This window comes from Protobothrops mucrosquamatus, unplaced genomic scaffold (genome assembly GCF_001527695.2).
Source record: "Protobothrops mucrosquamatus isolate PMUCROS unplaced genomic scaffold, P.Mucros_1.0 scaffold2255, whole genome shotgun sequence".
Lineage (NCBI taxonomy): Eukaryota > Metazoa > Chordata > Lepidosauria > Squamata > Viperidae > Protobothrops > Protobothrops mucrosquamatus.
The window spans coordinates 221483-241715 of NW_015388344.1; the positions used below are offsets into that span (position 1 = coordinate 221483).

The following is a 20233-nucleotide window of genomic DNA, read 5'->3' on the forward strand; positions in this document are numbered from 1 at the left end:
GCACGTACCTTATCACTATAGTGCTACTTCATCTGAACTAACAGCAAAATTATAATGACAAACTATATTATAGTCTAAGATAGCCAAATTTGTTTGAAATGGGTATTTCTGATTGATTTTTGAGGGTTCCTTAACCTTTTTTGACTGGGACCCTGAATACATCGGAGGCAGGGCTATTTTATGATTCACAGTATCATTTTGATTTAATAATGGCTTTCCTATTGACTACTTTACCATTTCTTATAAAATTCAGGTATTTTTTGTTACTAAAATGCAACAAATAATTAGGAAGTTAGGCAATGAATGGTACAGTATAATGAGATACATTTAGTAATTATATTGGAATAAACAGTCATTTTATAAAAAATAAATATTGGAAGAACAGCACAAAATTAAAGCAGCCATTTAATGCAATATTGTTTATTATTGTATAGTAATGCAATATTATATTAATGATATTGTTGACTTTATAATTATTATATTAAAACAATTCTTTACATTGTATAAGCTTTCAAAGCGTTTCAAACCATGGCTGTTTATTTGAAAGGGTGTATTTAAAGTCACACTCTGCCTATGGTCAGTTTTGAAACTTGATTTTAGAATTGCACATGTAAAAAGCTATTTCATACAGATACGTTGTAAAGAACACAAGTACATTTTTTCAGAGTTGATTTTCCTTTTGATCTAGAATAAACTCAATGATTCTTTCTCCCTTTTTTGATTGGAACACAGTGTTTTATCATTTTGGATCTCAATAAACTGTTCTCAGTTTATTGCTTATTTGCTTGAAATGTTATCAACCAAATTTTCAACATCAATTTCACATAGGTTGCTTGGCCAGCTGAACTGAATCATATTCTCCAGGATATAGCAGTCAAAGTTAAGATTTAGTTTGTCTAAATGATTGACAATATTTTATGTCAGATAATGCCATATTGTTTTCTTCCAGAAGCAAGTTTATTTTGAGAAAGAATTATCTTGCTTTCATAATTTCAGCTTTCCTTTACATTTTCTCCTTTAATAAAGAAGCTGACAACTTCTTTATTAGGACAATTTTTGGTTATTCATGATTTTGAACTGAAGCTTTTAACTTACTGAATTCTGCAAATGTATCTAGAAGACAGGTTTCAATATTCATTTAGACATCAAGAATTATAAGGCTTAAGAGATTTATTTTTTTAAAAAAGGCTACCGGTATATATTTCCCTTTTGTAGTTCTACTAAGTGGCATGGAGTATTAATATATATATATATATAGAGAGAGAGAGAGCACAGAAACACCAAAAGAAGCAAGTTAAACCACCTGATGACTCTGGTAGGAAAAGAGACAGGTAAAAGAAACCAAACTGTTGTCTTTCCTCTGGAATGAAGAAAATCAGTATATAGGCACAGTAAAGAAGTCATTGTTGTGGTATATGGTGCTAGCATCAGTGGAGAGGGCATGGAGTCACCTTAGTAGAATGGAATTCAAAAGCACTTGGGCAACTCATTGCAAGACCATCCCAAGGTGCTGTCGCTACATTCCTGCTGTATGGGCCATCGAATAATGTACCTCTCTATTATTCCTGTGTAACATTTCTGAGGATATATAACCCATAGCCTGACTTTTGACATGGCCATGGGAGCGTAACACAGTGATGGCTGTAGTAATAATAATAATAAAAAACATCCATTGCATCTATCTTCAAATGCTTTACTTATTTGTGAGCATTTTTTTCACAACAATAGTCAGCAAAACGGAAACTCTTCCTCCATATTAGTTAGCCTTGGAAGATGTACCTAGCTATGAGCAGTGCATTATTAATAACATCTATTGTTTCATCCATTGAGGAAGACTGAACTGTCTACTTCTTTTACAGACACTATCACTTTTTGATATCATTCAACATATACATGTGGAAACAATGTCATTTGCAAAGGCATCTGTTCACTTTAGTTGGCATAGTCATCCTGTAGAAGTCATCTGGGCCTTTCCAATGTGTGTGAGGTAGATAGGCATTTTAAAAATTAGATAGATAGACAGACAGACGATCAAAAACAAGAGTTTTATGGAACAAACAACATTATAGGCTATAATGGCAAATTGTTGTTTAACAGTTGTTTAAGTCATTCTTTCGCTTTTCAAAGAAGCATATTTGTCAACAAAAATGCTGGGTTTATCTTTAAGATGCTTCCTCAGCTTATTCTGCCTTAAGATTCATTGTTCAGTACTTCACCATAGAACACATGCTATGACCTTGAGTATTTCATAATCAGCGAGAAGTGTGAAACCTGTATTTTAAAAATCTTCTTTATACTGGTGTTTTATCAGAAATCCATCCTAAAAGGCATTTGACTCAGAAATTAAGAATGATTTTCATAGAATATTATGTTGCTGTTTTCTTTATCTGCCAGTATAATTGATAACATCATACAGTTGTCTCCAACCTTTACGCTCACCCACCACTTCCATTGCCCGGTTCTCAACAGGCCACAGTTTAGTACTGTCCACGGGCCAGGTGTTGGGGACATATTACTTTTTACCAAGAAACAAGTTACTAGCACCATTGATTGATTTGAATTGATTTTTATCCTGCCTTTATTTTTCATCAACTCAGATGTAATATTCCTGCTTCCTACAATAGCAGTGAAGTGGGTTGGACTGAGATAGACCAGTGGCATAGTCATTTATCTGGTTTTCCCATGGAGGACTAGAACTCATTGTCTCCCATTTCTTTGCCCAGGTTCTTATCAATTGCACCAGGTCTCTTTTCAACTATTAAGTTTTGAGTCCATTAAGAATTGCCTGTACATTTGTTTATACATCTATTATCAAAGATCAAATTAAGGATAATATACAAAGAAACAGGTCAATTGTCATCAAAATGTTATGTAGTGAATAATGTTGAATTGTCCAACTTACGTATACATAAGGTAGCTTTTAGTTGAACATGTCTAAAGGTGCAAACTGAATCACATAATAGAGCTTGAATGATAGAAGGTTTAATTTTAATTATCACTGATCCTTTTGTGTTTTCTCATTTTCTATTGTTGTACCTGATTATTGAGGTGCTAAGCTACCCCCTTCTTCAGGACTGCAGAGGTGGAAGGGAAGCTATTATTACAAGAATGTGTAGAAATCTAGAAGTGTTGGATAGATTATTCCAATTTTATGTTGCAGTTTCAGATAGCAGTAGGGACAATGACACTTGTTATTTCAAGGCAGTAGATAACTAAAGAAGCAAGAAATATGTTGCTGTTTTATCAGCTTATCACAGAAATACTTGTTTCTGACTAGAAAATCCTACAAAAAATTCATTTTAGCCTGATGTGGACGAATAGAGAAATGGAAAGTCCTTTTAAAAAAGTAGGGTTAAATCCCATATTTATGCATCTGAGATTCCATTAACTTTGAGAATTCTCTCTTGATTGGATTTACAAGTTACTGTTAATACAAATTAATATTTCCTAAGGCATATTCAAAACGGAAATATAAATAGCTGTGGAGACATGAAGTTTAATAATAGTGCCTGACTCTTGGCAGCATGCATGATAACTGAGATCAGCAGTACTTGTTCCTTTCCTCAAGAAAAAGTCTTAGACCTTTCCAGGTTACTTCAATAGTTTGCCACAATAGCATTTGTTAAATGCTGTATGTATACTGCTCAAAAAAATAAAGGGAACATTTTACCATGGAACTGAAGGGGTTTGCGTTCCCTTTATTTTTGGGAGCAGTATATTTTGATTCAATGTGCTGATTTTTAAATAAAATAAAAAGTTATATTCCCATCTTATAGGTGAATTTTGAAACTACTCAGAAAATTATAGTCCTTTAAACTTATTAATAGAAACCAAAGTTAATATCAGGTACATTGTGTTTTGATGTTGTGTCACACTTAATATTGTGGTCATGTGAAAGAAAAGCACATCATTTTATGTATACATTTTAAATAAACATCACATCCCCGGGTTCATAGTAAGCTATCTTTAATGTGTGTTCAACTTCTGTTATGAAATATATTTGTATCTTAGCTTAGTTTAAAAAAATATAACTTACTTTAATTAATCTTTGAATATTGGTAGCACATTTCAGCAACAAAAACATAGGAAGAATTATACACATATTTGAGTTATCCCTAGCAGGGTTCCTTTTGTAACAATTGAGAAGTATTTCAGCTTTTGAAATAGTTCTTTGATGGAATATCAACTTATGGCTTTTATCACATAATTCCTTTTGCTACCTCTTATTATATTCCCAAAATAACTCTTTTCCATCTTTTGTGAATGCTAAGTACTTATGTAGTGTCATCTTACAGTATTCTATTTCATTTCACTAGGGAAGCAGCAAATTAACATTGCACAAGAATATAATTTTTATATTTTGTACATAATGCTTATGGTTATGTATTTTCAAAATCTTCATGAATATTAAAATTGATTGCCTGGTGCATCCAAGGATTATACAACAATCTTTTTTGCCTGTGCTGTTTTTCTTCTGCATTGCCTTTTCCTCCTCCATGTTTCTCAAAATATTAGCTTTTCTTTTTACCCATTCCATTCTTAAAAAACAAACATTCTTAGATAATAAATCATCAGTTGACAGCTATATAAAATCAAAACACATTCTTCTATGTATTTCGATCAAAAGTGAAATTTCATTTTCTGTGTATATCCCAAAAATATTTACTATATTTTGAGGTTTAGTTGCATTAAAAATGAAAACTAAAATAAAATTGTAATATTTGACCATTGCAAGTAAAAAGAAATCCAATGGTTTCTTCAAAATGTTTAGAAAAATAGAACTTCTTGAATTAATAAACTAGAGAAAATTTACAGGCAAGAGAGGGATGAGATGCAACTAGTGAACCTCTATTTGGCATGCATGCTCTTACTATGTATAGTGCAAGCAACTAGATAAAAACAGTGATATTCTCTAAGTGGCTCACAGTCACAATTCAGAGTATCAGCAGTATATACAGTATCTTTGAGGATTGACGGCAAGCAAATTATGTTAGCTCTCTGTTTTGTTGTGCTAGTTTGCAGAACTTAGATTCTGTTTCTTGTAAATATCAGCATATGTGCTACTTCTGTGGAGTTCAGTTTTGTAGAAAATTCTTCAAATCAGTGACATCTGTGTCTTCATATTTACCTTCTAGCAATTACATCTTTTTCACGTTACCAGACATTTACAGCCATTTCTCCCTTCTCAACTATGCTGTAAGCCTTTTAAGCATTCCCAAAACATGTTGACTAAATGCTATAAAGTCACTAGATACAACTGGTTTAACGCTCTTGTTAGTTCCTTCTACCAAACCATTCTATACTTTGTTCTTGGCTTAGGATAATAATATATGCATCTACACGGGGAGATAACCCAGTCTCCCCAGCATTGTCCATTCCATGGAGAAACATAATTCAATCACATAACTAAAATGCATAATGCAAAACAAGAGAGGAGATATAAGTGCATAATCATAGATCAATTCTTAAAATTCTCAAAATCTTTAAAATATAGTAGAAAATAACATGTTAAACAGTTAGCTATTTAGGGATTATGTTCTGCATTTATATACCTTTAATTATAATTTCAGTATTTCTCATTTTTGTCACTTAGCAGGCTAAACAATCATTAAACAGCACTCTTGGAATTTCTGGCACTAACTTTTTTTTCTAGACAGACATTCTAATATTCATAGGCATCCTTCCAACAAAGACAGATTTTAGTATAGTGTACTTTTTTTCTAACATCCCTGGAAAGCATAGCAGTGACTTGCAACCTTCCTACTGTGCATCTGTTCTTTCTCTCTAATTGTCTGCAAACCTGTGTCTGCAGCTGAAACAAAGCAGCTGGAATTCAGTTTGAATAAGCCAAGGTCCTCTATGAAAAGAATTGGTTGAAGAAAAGGCTAATGGTAGAAACTAGAATGAAATTACACAATATTGGATGTAACATTAGATATAGAACTGTTCTTGCTAGATGTGTTCAGCAACTTTTCATGAACATACTATGGCACATCAGACTACATTTTTGGTATATAAATTTCGATGGCCAAATTTAAGTTGCACTTTTTAAAATCCAACTTTTAAGTACAGAAGGGGTGAAAGATGCAATGATACATCAATAGCTAATTTCTGTTGTTTAGAGATAAAAAGAATAAACTATGTATGATGTGTTGAGACTTGGGTGAGAATGATTGAAAAGGAATAGTAAAAGATATGCATGAAGTAACATAGGTATTATAAATGATGTTGCTGTGAATGTGTACTAGCACAATAATTATTTCCTGCCTGAAGGGATTAAAACTTGTCTTAACCTATATTAGAATGGTATTTTTTTTTAGGAATTAAGATGTGTATTACCTATCAACTCTTGCAAGCATTAGGGTGAATGTATTAGCTTAATATTTTGCAGATGCTGACAGAAGACATTGAGTTGAGGGGCCCTGGATAGCTGAATAGTAAACATACAGAAGCTATGCAGGAGAGAAGATGAAGGGAAATATTCCTATGTAAACAGAAGTACATTTGTACAATGTTGAATGTTACCCTTAAATCTTAAGCTTCACTTATCTTCAGAAATACAGCAAAATGTAGGTTGTTCGCAGCAGAATTGAAAACACCAAACCTCATTTTGTAAATGTGTTAACATTTGAAACATATTACATTAATAGAAGAATATGGGGTGGATAGCTTTAAGGAAGTGCTTGTAGTGTGTTTTGATATCCCTAGGTATTGTAGAGATCCCAAGGTTCAATTTTCCATCTTTATAGCAATAGCACTTAGACTTATATACTGCTTCACAGTGCTTTCCAGCCCTCTCTAAGCAATTTACAGAGTCAGCATGATGCTGGGACCTCATTTTACCAACCTCAAAAGGATGGAAGGCTGAGTTGACCTTGAGCTAGTCAAGATTGAAGGAATCGAACTCCTGGCAGTGAGAGCAGAGTTAGCCTGCAATACTGCATTCTAACCACTGCCCACCGCAGCTCCTATATAATAATTTATAACTATAGTATTTAACAGGGTCTACTGAGACCCATATAATTATTTTTTTCTTTCATCTGCAAATCTAAATGACACATCACAAACAAGTTCAGCTTTCATTGTAACATAGGAACAGATGCTACACAGTGAGCAATATAACTTCAGTAATCTGAAATGCATGCTGAAATAGCAGTATGATGGAGTACTCTGTTGTCCAGCCTTAAATTGGAATTAGTGAAAACTAAAATCCAACCTCAATTATGTAAATATTTTCATAGCTTTATAACTGAAATATAAATTTCAGAGACTTGTGGTTTGTATAGAAAAATAATTAAATAATTATTTAAAAATTGTTAAAAATGATAATAATGTCTATAATGACATTCTTTTTGCAGATAAAGTTTTAATTTCTTCATGCCAATAAGTTAATGTGGTATAATAAAGGGGTTTATAGCATAAATTAACCTCTGTATAAATTCTCTACAGGAGAACTGTAGGCATGGTTGGATTATATTTATGACAGGTTAAGATATGTTAACTATTGTATCCTATGACTGGAGAAAAGTGATAATTCTGAAGTTTATGAAGGTCATAATGTATGAAGTGACTAATTTATGGTATAAGTAAAATATGAGGCACGCTTTTTCTTCAGTGATAAATCTTGTATTGCTGCCTGAGTATTATAAACTTCTTTTTAAAATCTTCACATTGTTTTTAACATTTGTAATTTATTTTGGCATTTATGAATTTGTTGTAGTGAATACATTTAATATAATATAAGAATATCGTATTTAGTTATAAACTACATTTTATGAAATTATTTTCATGGACAAATGTGTTAAAAAGAATTCCACTGATTTGTCCATGCATACTACTCAAAGTTGTACTTCATGTGCCATTTTGTTTCAAAAGGGTTTGAGTTTAAAATCAGTGCAACTTTTAAGATTTGTTGCTATTTGCTATAAAGCAAATAATACCATTTTCCATAAAATTTCAGTTTAAGATTAAAGAATTGATCTTATACATATTAATAATTATTAAATTTATATGCTGCACAATGCCCAGAATTATAGAGACATGGATAGTTAATCTGAACCAGTTTTTTCCAGCTTATTTGCAGTAGATATACAGATTTAAACATTTCAAAAAGGCGTATTTCTATTTGCTTTATCATGCTTGTGCTTCTAACTTGAGAAGGTTAGAAATAATAAATCTTTATTTTTTCCTTTTGAAGACGCTGTGCGGACAGTAATGACTGGACGTTTCCGATTGCCTGCTGGCAGAACCTACAATGTACGAGCATCTGAGCTGGCACGAGATAGACAGCATACAGAGGTGGTCTGCAATATTCTTCTTCTGGATAATACTGTACAAGCATTCAGACTTAATGTAAGTACAGTGTTTGAGAAGCATTCCTATAATACAATATTAATTTCATTTTTAAGCATTTAATAACAAATTTAACACAAAATAGAATAATAGAATTGGGAGGGGCATTTATATCATCAAATTCGACCTCCACTTTGGTACAGGAAACCTAATGAAGGCATCCTTGACTGCTTGCTATGAGATCTGTGTTTAAATATATCCAGTAAAGGAGCGCTTACATAGCAATTAATTTCATTCCAAATGTCCTTAACCATTTGGAATTCTTCCTGACAGTCAACAGAATCTGCCTTCTTGTAACTTAATACCATTATTTTGTGGCCGCCTCTCTAGGACAGTGATGGCGAACCTTTTAGAGACTGAGTGCCCAAACTGCAACCCAAAACCCACTTATGCATCGTCAAGTGCCGGGTGGGTGTGGCCAATTGGGTGGGCATGGCCAATTGGGTGGGCGTGGCTGCAGTGGTAATGGCAGACTGGGTGGAACTAAAAAGTTCAATCAATCAATTCCAACTTTGCAAGATCTTTTTTTTCCCGTGAGAAGTTGAAATTGACTGATTGAACCTTTTTTTTTTTTTTTTGCACACGGCGGCGGAGGCCTAAAGCGAAAAGGTTTTATAAAACCCAGCTGAAGGCCTAGGACTGGGGCGACGGCGCGTGTGCCCAAAGAGAGGGCTCTGAGTGCCACCTCTGGCACCCGTGCCATAGGTTCGCCACCACTGCTCTAGGATGATAGAATATAGCCACTTTCCCAAAAGCATGGTTTTCTTTTAAGAACCTGAAGAGTATTCTTAAATTCCTCACCCATTTTGACATGTTTTAGGGCTAAACTTACCTACCTTCTTTAGCCTCTTTTCCTTTCAAGCCTTAGTTTCTGATCTTCCCATCATTCTTGTTTAATGTATTTTGCATCTGTTAATGTTTTTCTGATTCCTCTTATAGTATTGAGCCATGGTGGCTCAGTGGTGCTGTGGTTAGAATGCAGTTTTGCAGACTGACTCTGCCCACTGCCAGGAGTTCAGTCCTGATTGGCTTAAGGTTGACTCAGCCTTCCATGCTTCCGAGGTCGGTAAAATGAGGACTGAGATTTCTGGGGGCAATATGCTGACACTTAAACTTCTTAGAGAGGGCTACAGAGCTCTATGAAGTGGTATATAAGTCTTACGTGCTATTGCTGTTGTACCAAGAACATGACACAGTGCTTGATGTGGTCTGAGCAGTGCAGAATATAGTGGAATACTACGTTTTCATGATTTGGAAACTCTGCTTTGACTTTTTTTGCCTTCTTGCCAGCACATAAGATTGATGATACATATTCCAGTTCTGATAATCTACCACTAAAAATGACAAGAACAGTAATATGCTATAACAATTGTTTTGTCTTTGTTCTTGTCTCTTTTACTGGGATTTTCTAGAATATTTTTGTTAATTAACATCAACTGTCTCTGTTCTGATCTTGTTAGGAAGAAAAACAACAGTTTAATATACAAATGATGGTTTAAGAATCAAAATGGAAACTAATAGAGTTTCGTTTTAGTCTGTTCACAGTGGTTTCACAAAATGGATTAATACGCAAGCAAAACCAGTACTAAAGTTTCTAATTCATAGAATCTATAATCTGTTCAACAATAGATTAACAAAAGTGACATAGGCAAAGAGTTATTTCCTTTTCTCAGGCTCCTATTTTCAATACACAGTGATAATGGATTGCATTTTTGTTCTATAGACAACAGATAACATTTATATGATTAATTCTTGGGGAACTAAGAGCTTCTTTTTGTTCTTACTGTTATATATAAATAAAAAAAATCTGTTTGAAAGTATATATGAATTTGATGGTACAGTGGTAATTTCAAAATAAGGATTAGAAGTAAGGAAACGGTGATAATAGGAAGAGAACAGCATTGTAAGAAGGCATACAGTATTTATCTTATTTATGTATTTTTCCCTCACATATAATATGTGATGGACATTCACTGAGAATAGAAAAAGCTGTTGAAAACATGAATGAGCAGGAGGTACAGATGGCTGAAGATGTCCCTGCTGAGGATGACCTTGAAGATCAGCCTCCCTAGCAACTTGGGAGGTGTGGAGCTTATTATCCCTGCTGCTTATGCATTTTAATCCTTTCTGAAACAGACAAGCAGGATTTCTGTCCTTTTTCTTGCCTGTCCTAACCAGTTATCTCTTCTCTTTTTCACATTTTCACTCAGGTTCATTTTGCCTCTCATATTCAACATAATCTTCTCTTAATCTATTTCAATGAAGTTTTCTTTTTCTTATTTTTGATGAAAGGATGGTGGAGGATATGTGCATAATGTATGTAACTAACACTAGTTTATTTGTATGCAAGAGAATGATTGATAAATGGTGGGAACATTTTTATAAGTAGAATACTTACTTTATCAAAAATAAAATAATATCATGTCTTATTTCATAAGAGAAGCCAGTTTGGTGCAGTGGTTGAGGAACCAGGCTGGAAACCAGGAGATTGTGAGTTCTAGTTTCACCTTAAGCATGAAAGCTGGTTGGGTGACTTTGAGAATTCACTCTTAGCCCACAATATCAAGCTCAAGTGACAAGCCAGTTGGCCAATTCCAGTCGCAACCAATGCATCAACATTCAGTTGATCTGGAAAAAACCCGTGGACCTTGCTTGGGAGAATATGCTAGGAAGAAAAAAAAACATTATTTAACTACCCTTTTTTTTTTTAACTTTTGCCCCCTTTTTTTGGAATATGATCTTTGGGAGATACACACACACACACACACACACACACACATACATTTTTATGCACATTTATATATAAGTGTGCTACATATATATATTTATTGTGGGGGAGGGGGAGAAAATACCAGAAGAGCTTTTAATTAGAGTTGCACCTTTAAATTGACAAGATATAAAAAAGGGAGGTTACATAGAATTTCTCTGTGTGTGTGTGTGTGTGTGTGTGTGTGTACACATACACACACATACACATACATACACATAATATGTATTTCTGTCTCCAAATTAAAATCAAAATCTTCTCCTGTCAGGTAAATTCAGTTCTTTGGGAGGGTGATGCTTCATAATTCTAGACTCTCAGTCTCTTTTCTGATTTTTCATTAGTGAATGTTGATTACTTTTTTCCAGTAGAATCTTTGCAGTATTGCCAATTTGTAAATTCTTACTGATCTTGTTTAAAATACTGACCTAATTTTAGTTTTTTGAAAGATATTTCTTAACCTATTAATAGTCAAAATGTCTTGTTCCTTTTTATGTCTTTTTCCTCTTTTACTTATTTGGTTATATTATGCAGGTTAAATAAATCTAAGACATTTTAAAGACATGAGGATTACACTCTATGATAGCATGTTTTACATTTCTTAATATGTCAAGAGGACAGAAGGAATATTACACTTGTGTTCTGAGGACCTGCACATATACACTGACACTTATATGGCTCATCTATTTAGAAGCACACAAAGAGAAGGTGTGGCTCAGTTTTGAGACTCTCTGGGAAGTATGTATGGAATACATAAAGATGTGAGTTGTCTGTGGCATTTGTTGAATTAAAACAACAAGGCCCCTCCTGTTTGGGTGGAAGTGATGCTAATATTACCTAGGTCCTTCTATTCCTCCCACTCCTGTCTACCATCTAGTTTTGAATTCTTGTGGGTTGAAATTGGCAGGGTGTGTGTTCATATGCAGAACTATCCTTGCAACCTAAAGTGATTTCTCTCTGACCTTTTTATAACCTTTACAGCACATATAATAATATAGCCATTTTTTCCAAAAGTTGACAGAATTCTCCTAGTGTACTTGAAAATGGAACTTTGCTGAATTAAATATCTCAGTATCCCTCCCAAATAAAATGAAGTTAAAATAAGAATATACATAATAATGCATTTTTTTTATTTTAATGTTTTTGTACACTTAAAATAGGTATCACTTTGTTTCCCCCAAAAGGAGATTATAGCACACCATAATATTTACTCCCAATCTTATATTCTTCAGTGGAAAACTAATGTTACTAATATTTATTACTTTAATTCACTATAAAATAAAATATTACAAGATTCAACATTAACATAGTGCAAAACTGTCAGTTTTTCTAAATCAAAGACTGACATTTTAATTTTGTTACTATTATTTTCCAGTGTATTCCCAGTGTGTTTTGCAATTAAATTTAAATGTAATAAATATGCCAGTTATAACAAGTAGTAATTTTACCTATTTCTATCATTGCTTACGTACTTAGTCTTCGCTGCTGATCATAAGCAAGTCCTGTGATTTAATCTCATAAAAGGAAAGGTATTTTCCCCCCAAGTCGTATAGAAATATTGCACAGAACTAAAAATGTGGGAATGGGAAACAGTGTGTACTTGTACTTTCATACAAAAAGCTTCATCATTTAGTGCAGTGTTCTTAAACTGGGGGTAATTACTCCCGGGAGGGGTAATTTGGACATATTTGGGGGTAATGGAGTACTATGTAATAGCTTGTTTGTGAGTCGATGATCCAGTTTGGGATTGCTGCTGCTGAGACGCTTTGTAAAACAACAGTCTGCTTTTTTGTGATAGAAATAACATCACTTGAGACTGAGAAATGGGATAATTGGATCAAAACACTTTAAGAGACACTGAAGTAGTGGATATTTAATTTTGACATGCACAGAAAGGAAATTATGTATAAATTGGCCAGCAGGTCAGAGTATGAAAGATATAATGAAAGAAGGTATAAGTACAGAGTCTAAAAGGAACAGAGGAAATAAAGGTGTGGTTAAACAGCATACCTGTCAGATATAAGAGAAAGAGACAAGTTTATATTCTCATGGGCAGGGCAGACTGTTGAAAATGTTCTACAAGTACTAAGTCTACAATGAAATTTAGTGGAAGTAGAGGTGATTTAACTCAAATGCATATTGACATATAACCATTTCAACATGTGCAACTTTATTCAATTATACTTTGCAAGAGAAGCAATATTTAAAACATTGATATCTGTAGTTCAACCAGTATTAACTTCTTATTAACTGTTTAACACCTGTTTCAATAAACCAGGAAAATATCCTATAATCTCAGAGTTAATGAAAAATGCAATAAAATTCCTCTGTTCAAATTCATTGACTGGAATGACAAGAATTTAATCTTTTTTTTTAAAGGATGCACTTTGTATCTTTGTCCCTTTAGTTTTTTAATATATAAATGAAAATGTATACAAAAGAATTTTTTCTTGAATTTTTGTTGAAATTCTGTTATGAAAAATATACGAGCAAAAGAGTTGAAAGATGATGAGCATGTTTAAATTTGTGTATTCTATTTAGGTATATGGTTGGTTTGATTTGCTAAATGAAAGAGATCTCTTCCTAAATTTCTGTATTATTTAGGACTAATGGAAATTATTACTGGCAGAATGTTAAGTTTGGGTCGAAGCTTTAGTTTTATCTGTAAACTATTTTTGTTTTGTTTTTCTTTCTACAGAAACATGATCAGGGGCAAGTTCTGTTGGATATAGTTTTCAAACATCTTGATCTGACTGAGAGAGACTATTTTGGTTTACAAGTGGCTGATGATTCTACTGATAACCCGGTAATCCATACTATATCTTCCCATTTTCTCTTCTCTTGGCATTTGAGATTTTGTTTTATTGATCATAACATATATAATTATTCTGAGGTTGCTTATAGTCAGTGCTTTTTTTGTAAAAAAAAAAAAAAAAAAAAGGTGCCGGAACTCACACATGTCATACAACCCGCCTTGCCTACCCTACAAGGTTCCATCCAAAAAAGGTGCCGGAACTCCGTTCTGGACATTCTATGACAAAAAAAAGCCCTGCTTATAGTGTAGAAAAATATTATGAGCAATGTATTGTTCATGTTTCACTTCTTTTCCACCTTAAAATAAAATATATCTAGACATTTGTTTTCTGGTACAAAATAAATATCTTCAGTTTATTCTCACTGTAAATTCCTAAATTCTCTGGCCCTTTTAAATTGCAACAGATGCCCCTGAGAGACAAATGAAAATCAAGAAGATTCTTATCTTGTCCAATTTTTGACGTAGTGTATACTGTTATCAGAAATATTTCAGCTCTTAAGGCAGATGTGAATTGATATTAAAAGAATCTCAATTAGCTCTATCAAAGAATACCTAGTGTTTTGCTGCTACTGTTTATTCTAGGCATCTTAAAAAATATTGGAGACTGGTCACTAATTATCAACATTTGTAGAATCCAAACATTGATATTTCAACAGCTTCTTTTAGAGACTATGGAATACGTATCTCCTGATACTTTTTTCACATGTTTAATCTATCTAACCAGTTTGGCTCTGATAGTTTCTTAACACTCCAGGATAGAGAAGGGTTTATTAAACATAAAATCCCTTTGAGGGTACATATGGGAGACTGCAACAGAAAAACAACATGCAATCCTCAGTTCATTCAGATTTTTTCCCTGCGCTAAAATCATGTATCATTGCTTTTAATTTTGTCCTAGAATAGAGTAAGAAATATGGCAATGAATAGATATCTATTAATAATGGTCTAATCAGAACCTATAACTAAATTCTGGAATAAATGCATAATGATAGACTAATACCATGCTATCAATAGTAGATGAATATTTGCGATAATAGAAATTAGTCCAAAACGCAAATAACCATGAAAGCAGTTTCTAAATCATGATAAAGTCATAGCCAAAGTGCTCACATAAACTGAAAGAAGAGTATGATCTTAATAAGCAAAAATGAATAGAAAATCAAGGTAATTATGTTTATAATTTTAAGTAGTTTCACAAATCACTGTTTGTAACTTATATTGTACCAGGTATCCTCAAACTCAGTCCTTAATGTCTCATTAATTGTTTTCATGGCACCCATAGTAGTTCTCAAACTAAGTGTCCTAGTGCCCTGAGGACAATTAGGACACCACCATTTATTCTGAAATCAGAACTATAGTGTGCTCTTAATTACTATACTTCATCAGGAATATCTATTTATTCTTTTTGAGTTTATTAAAATAAACATCTCATTAATTAACTTGGTTGGCTAGTTTTGTAACCTAAGATAATTCTTATAGATAGTTCATATATTGCTGTTATATGGAGATCATAATGGGCACTTCCAGAGGTGTGCTCTTACTCCAGCTGTTTATAATAATGAAACACATAGGTAAGAATGTTGTAATCTTATGAGAGAGATGATATGAATAATAGGTCGTAGACTATGAAAGACCTTTGGCAAATGCATTAGCTGGAATATGTAAGAAAAGTAGCAAGGTTAATTATAACTTGTTACTCTCAAAGTGGACCCTTCCTTTCCCTTTCCATACATATATAATTAAATTTTGCTCTTCTCTCTGTCTTGCCAGTTTTCTTGCTTGATCTAATTTACCATTAGAAAGGAAACACAGAGTAATTTTTAACAAAAAAAATCCCACCCCAAAAAGTATATGCATAACAACAACATCAAAATCTAGTGTAGAGTTTGTTAAATAGTGTGACTAGACTTCGTACAATATGTTCAATTTAGCTAATTATTATATCTGAATGGAATTTTATAATCTGTTTTATGCAAAATGAGAGTTTACGAGTGCACAAAAAGTATCTAGAAAGATGATGTGTTTCCTCCAAAGTTTATTAAACTTAAATTCATTAAATCAAGGGTTTGCTACTTGTATTACCAAACAAAGCTAACCAGCTTGATTTTAAAACAAAAAATTATCCACTAATTATTCTTGGTATTCTTAATATTCATCTTATATATTGATATACACTACTGTATTTTCATTACAATTTCTTTTAAGCTAAATAACTTTTCTCCTGTAACTTTCTCCATCATGTTCACTCATTTTTATTAATGTAATATTTATAATTTTTCAAATTCTCCCAAGAATCCTATGGTTAAATAGTATCTTTTTGCTCTCTCTCTCTCTCTCTCTCTCTCTCTCTCTCTCTCTCTCTCTCTCTCTCTCTCTCGCTCTCGCTCTCGCTCTCGCTCTCTCTCTCGCAGTCTAGCTATCTTTTTGCTTTCTCTCTCCCCCTCCCTCTGTGTGTGTGTGTGTACCATAAAGTTACTTAGCAAAAGATGGCAGTTTAGTTTGTTGATTTTTATAAAAATCAGATCATAGTGATTGTACATTTCATGAATGTCAACTCCATCTATGATGATTGAATCTGCAGAGAATGAGTTCTAGAAATCATTTGACTAGAAAAGCACTCAAAATATTGCACACACAAATTAGTAACACCCATTGGCTCATAGTACTGAGAGAAGCAAAATTAGGCAAGCGTAATTTCCTAAAGAAAATAGAACTATTTTAAACAGGATACATGTGGCCTTTTGTTCTTTCTAATCACCAGGGTACACATCTAAATTCAATTTATCCCAAATTGGTTTCTTGTCAAATTGGGGGATGGGGAGTAGAGAGGAAAGCCGATATGACGTGTTCATTACAGGTGTTTCCAGATGACTATATTAAATAAAAATATTTAATATTTTCAATATTAAAATATACTTTCTTAATCCAGAAGTTAAAACTGGTAGGGAAAATAATTTCCTTTGGGATTAAATGGGAAAATCATTTATTTCGGGGTTAAATGGGATTCTTTATTAAATTGATACATTTAGAAAGAAACTGAAATAATCTTGTTCTATGGATTTTTCCATATGCTTGCCTGACATTGATTCAAACTGTTGTTTTACAGACTAATTTTAGTTTTAAAACATTTTGATGTATAGATTAGGGGATATTTAAATTTTTAGCATACCATCCCCCAAAGCTATAGCATAATAACTTTGAGATACCTCACATTATGTTTATCCTGCATTGTTAGTCAAATGGGCTGCATATAATATAATCTGTGAGTGCTGGTTCACGGTTTCCAGAGCAGGTCGAAGTGTTTACCTGTATCTGGCTGTCCAGGATGAATATGCCATGTATTTTATGAACTCTGTGCTCATTTCAGTATCACTGCAAACATAAAAACAAAAACAGAGTCTTTAATATTTCCTTGTTTTGAAATGTGGCAAAACATATTTTGTTTTGGAAAAAATATAATAAGCCAATATTTTCTCTCCCTCAGAGGTGGCTGGATCCAAACAAGCCAATTAGGAAACAGTTGAAAAGTGAGCAAAATATTTTATCTACTTTGAATAAAAATCATAATTAAATTTAGGTAAAACCCGAAGTAAGCTAAAATATCAAATTCTAATCTGATGTGTTGGTTCGTTTTAGGAGGATCACCCCACAATTTGAACTTCAGAGTCAAATTTTTTGTAAGCGATCCTAGTAAACTTCAAGAAGAATACACACGGTATCTGTCTTTTTAATTTTAATAAGTTACTCTTTTGTTTTATTATGTAAAATATAATGCTGTTGGTGTTAAATTTACATACATTTGATTTTATAGAAGGCATTATGTAAGATAGTAGAGCTTCAGCCATGGGGCAAGTAAGGCTGCATCCATGGTTGTTCTAACATGGTTCAATGTGAAAATCCATAATTCTCTTCCCCATGCTATTTAGTATCTACATGAAACTCTTGGGTAGGTTGTGTGTCAGTTAAGAGGGAGTTATTATCAGTGTAATGATGAAAATGAATTTTATATATTCATCTCGAGTTAAACCTGGGTGCTATCAAAGTTCTAATTCAGCATCTGGAGACTGTTGGAGCCTAGATGAGTAAAAGGTAAAATCAAATCTCTGCAAGAAAGTTGTTTATTCTAGATAGAGTTCCATTGGCCCTAAAGGAGCAAGTGTGTGATTTGGAGTTTCTCTAAATTCAGCCTTCTGCTGGAAGAGCAGGTTAAACTATGGACCCGAGGGCCTTTCCAAGTTTTCACTTTGGGGACATGGAGGCATTTTCAACAGTCAGTCAAGCATTCTTCACTCTCAGTTGAACTAAAGCAATACATTCCACGTAGGCCCTACCTTACATGATCGCTCAGAAGCTACAGGTGGTCCAAAATATAACAGCCTATCTGTTGAATAGAAATAGCACATTTATCAATGTACTACTAAGGCTACAACTGCTGCTTTGGACAAAGTGCTAGTTTTTGCATTTAAAACCTTCATGCCTTGGTTCCTGAGTACTTACAGATCCTCTTTTCTTGACAAAAATCAGGCCATCCCATTCGTGCTGAGTGGGGAGTATATTGAAGGAAAGTGTGCTAAGTGTTCCCATTGACATAAAGAGAGGGCAGTGGGAGCCCAACCACATGCTGAATCTCCTTGAGTACTAGGAGGTAGAAAAGTACATAATTCCTTGAGTAAATATATAAGTATATAGCAAATATTCTGAACAGTTTATTCATAAACACGTATTCAAATTAATCATAAACACGTATTCAAATTATTCATAAACACGTATTCAAATTATATGAAGTCTTCAGTGTATTGATGCAAACTGTTACATCAATAATATGCTTTCTAAATACATACACATTTGGTAACTTTTTTAAAAAATTCAGTTGCATGTTTAATGTAGAGTAAGATATCTATATGAACATTTTTTTAAGAAAATTTTTTTTGAAGGCATTTATTACTGCAGTTCGTTTTTGCTAAAGTACCTTTAATCTTAGTTGAGTTCCAGCACAGAAATTATTTACAATGTATATTTTAAGAAAAAAATCAGATATCTGAATTTAATTTCATTGTGTATTTGCATACCTGCTGCACTACATTCATTTAATCTGTTCCTATTGTCCCTTAATACCTGAAAGCCTTCCAGGACAGCACCATTTTTCTGACAAACAAGTAGTATATAATAACAGATATGTATAGAATGTATATTCTTTCAAATGTAATGCCCTTTTAATAGTAATTTTATTAAGGATTATAAATATAACAGTAAATAATGCAAACTCAGTAAATAAAAGAATAAAAAGAAAAACTGGAAAGTGCAGGAAAGAAAGAGGAAAAAAGAAAAAGGGGAAAATAGGAATTAAAAAGAAATAATATAATAAAGAAAGGAAATATATAAAGATGTGACTTCTCACCTTCATTACAACAAGTATGAAGAATTTTAGTAACTTATCACTTTCTGTTAAAATACAGCAAATGATCTTTTTCCTATATCCCATCTCTTGTCTGTAAACAAATACATAAAGCTTGACATTTCAGTACTGATGTCAGCAAAAGTCCACTAAGACCTATCAGAGAAAACATATCTAATTTAATCTTGATCAAATAAGTCAAGTTGATATTCCTTCCTTTTACTTCTAAAAATCTTGATCTTCAGTTCCTATAAATAAGGAACCTAGAACTGATTTGTTTTCAATTTTTCTTTGTCTTTTTCACAAAATTCTTCAAAACTTTAACAAGCCTTTTTTTTGGTAAATCCATTATTGGAAAGTTATCCAGGTCAAGACATCACCCAGTTTCTTTTGTTTAACCAATATAACATCTTTTATCATGTCATTCTTAATGCCTGTCTTTTTTTAAATCCACTTTCAAGTCAGTCTCAATCTGGTCAGGTAGAACTTGTTCACCTTCCATAATATCTTTTAGACATAGTCTGTCTTTAGAGGCAGACATTATTAAAATTAATTTCTGGATCTATTACTCAAAAATATGCTTCAATATGTCCAATGTTATTTTTTTATTCATTCTATAGTTGTAAATTGAACATGAGTGTATTTCTTTAATTAAAATCTTAAGTTCCCTCGAGTCTCTCTACTGTCCAATTTTTAAATTCTTTATCTTACTATGTTTTTCAAAAAAAACATTTTTTTCAATGGGAAAGAATCTTTATATTTTAATTCCAAATTTATCTCAAATTTATCTGTACCCTTAATCCATTCACAACTTTCTAATATCAATGAAGGAGAATATTTGTAGCTCAGGATTGCAATGTGGGGGTCCTTGGTGCTCTCTGAGCTTGGTTATTTTCAGGCAGACGTT

General features: G+C 32.9%; 1 protein-coding gene across 1 annotated transcript; it reads left to right on the top strand.

Annotated features, from left to right (window-relative positions):
• Positions 1-8195: 8195 nt before the first annotated feature.
• Positions 8196-18271, top strand: LOC107295183 (protein tyrosine phosphatase non-receptor type 4). The gene is made up of 5 exons (XM_015824487.1): positions 8196-8352; positions 13815-13922; positions 17416-17458; positions 17568-17646; positions 18118-18271. The coding sequence occupies exons 1-5, from the start codon at positions 8215-8217 to the stop codon at positions 18269-18271; spliced, it is 522 nt and encodes a 173-aa protein (XP_015679973.1). The 5' UTR covers positions 8196-8214.
• Positions 18272-20233: the final 1962 nt, after the last annotated feature.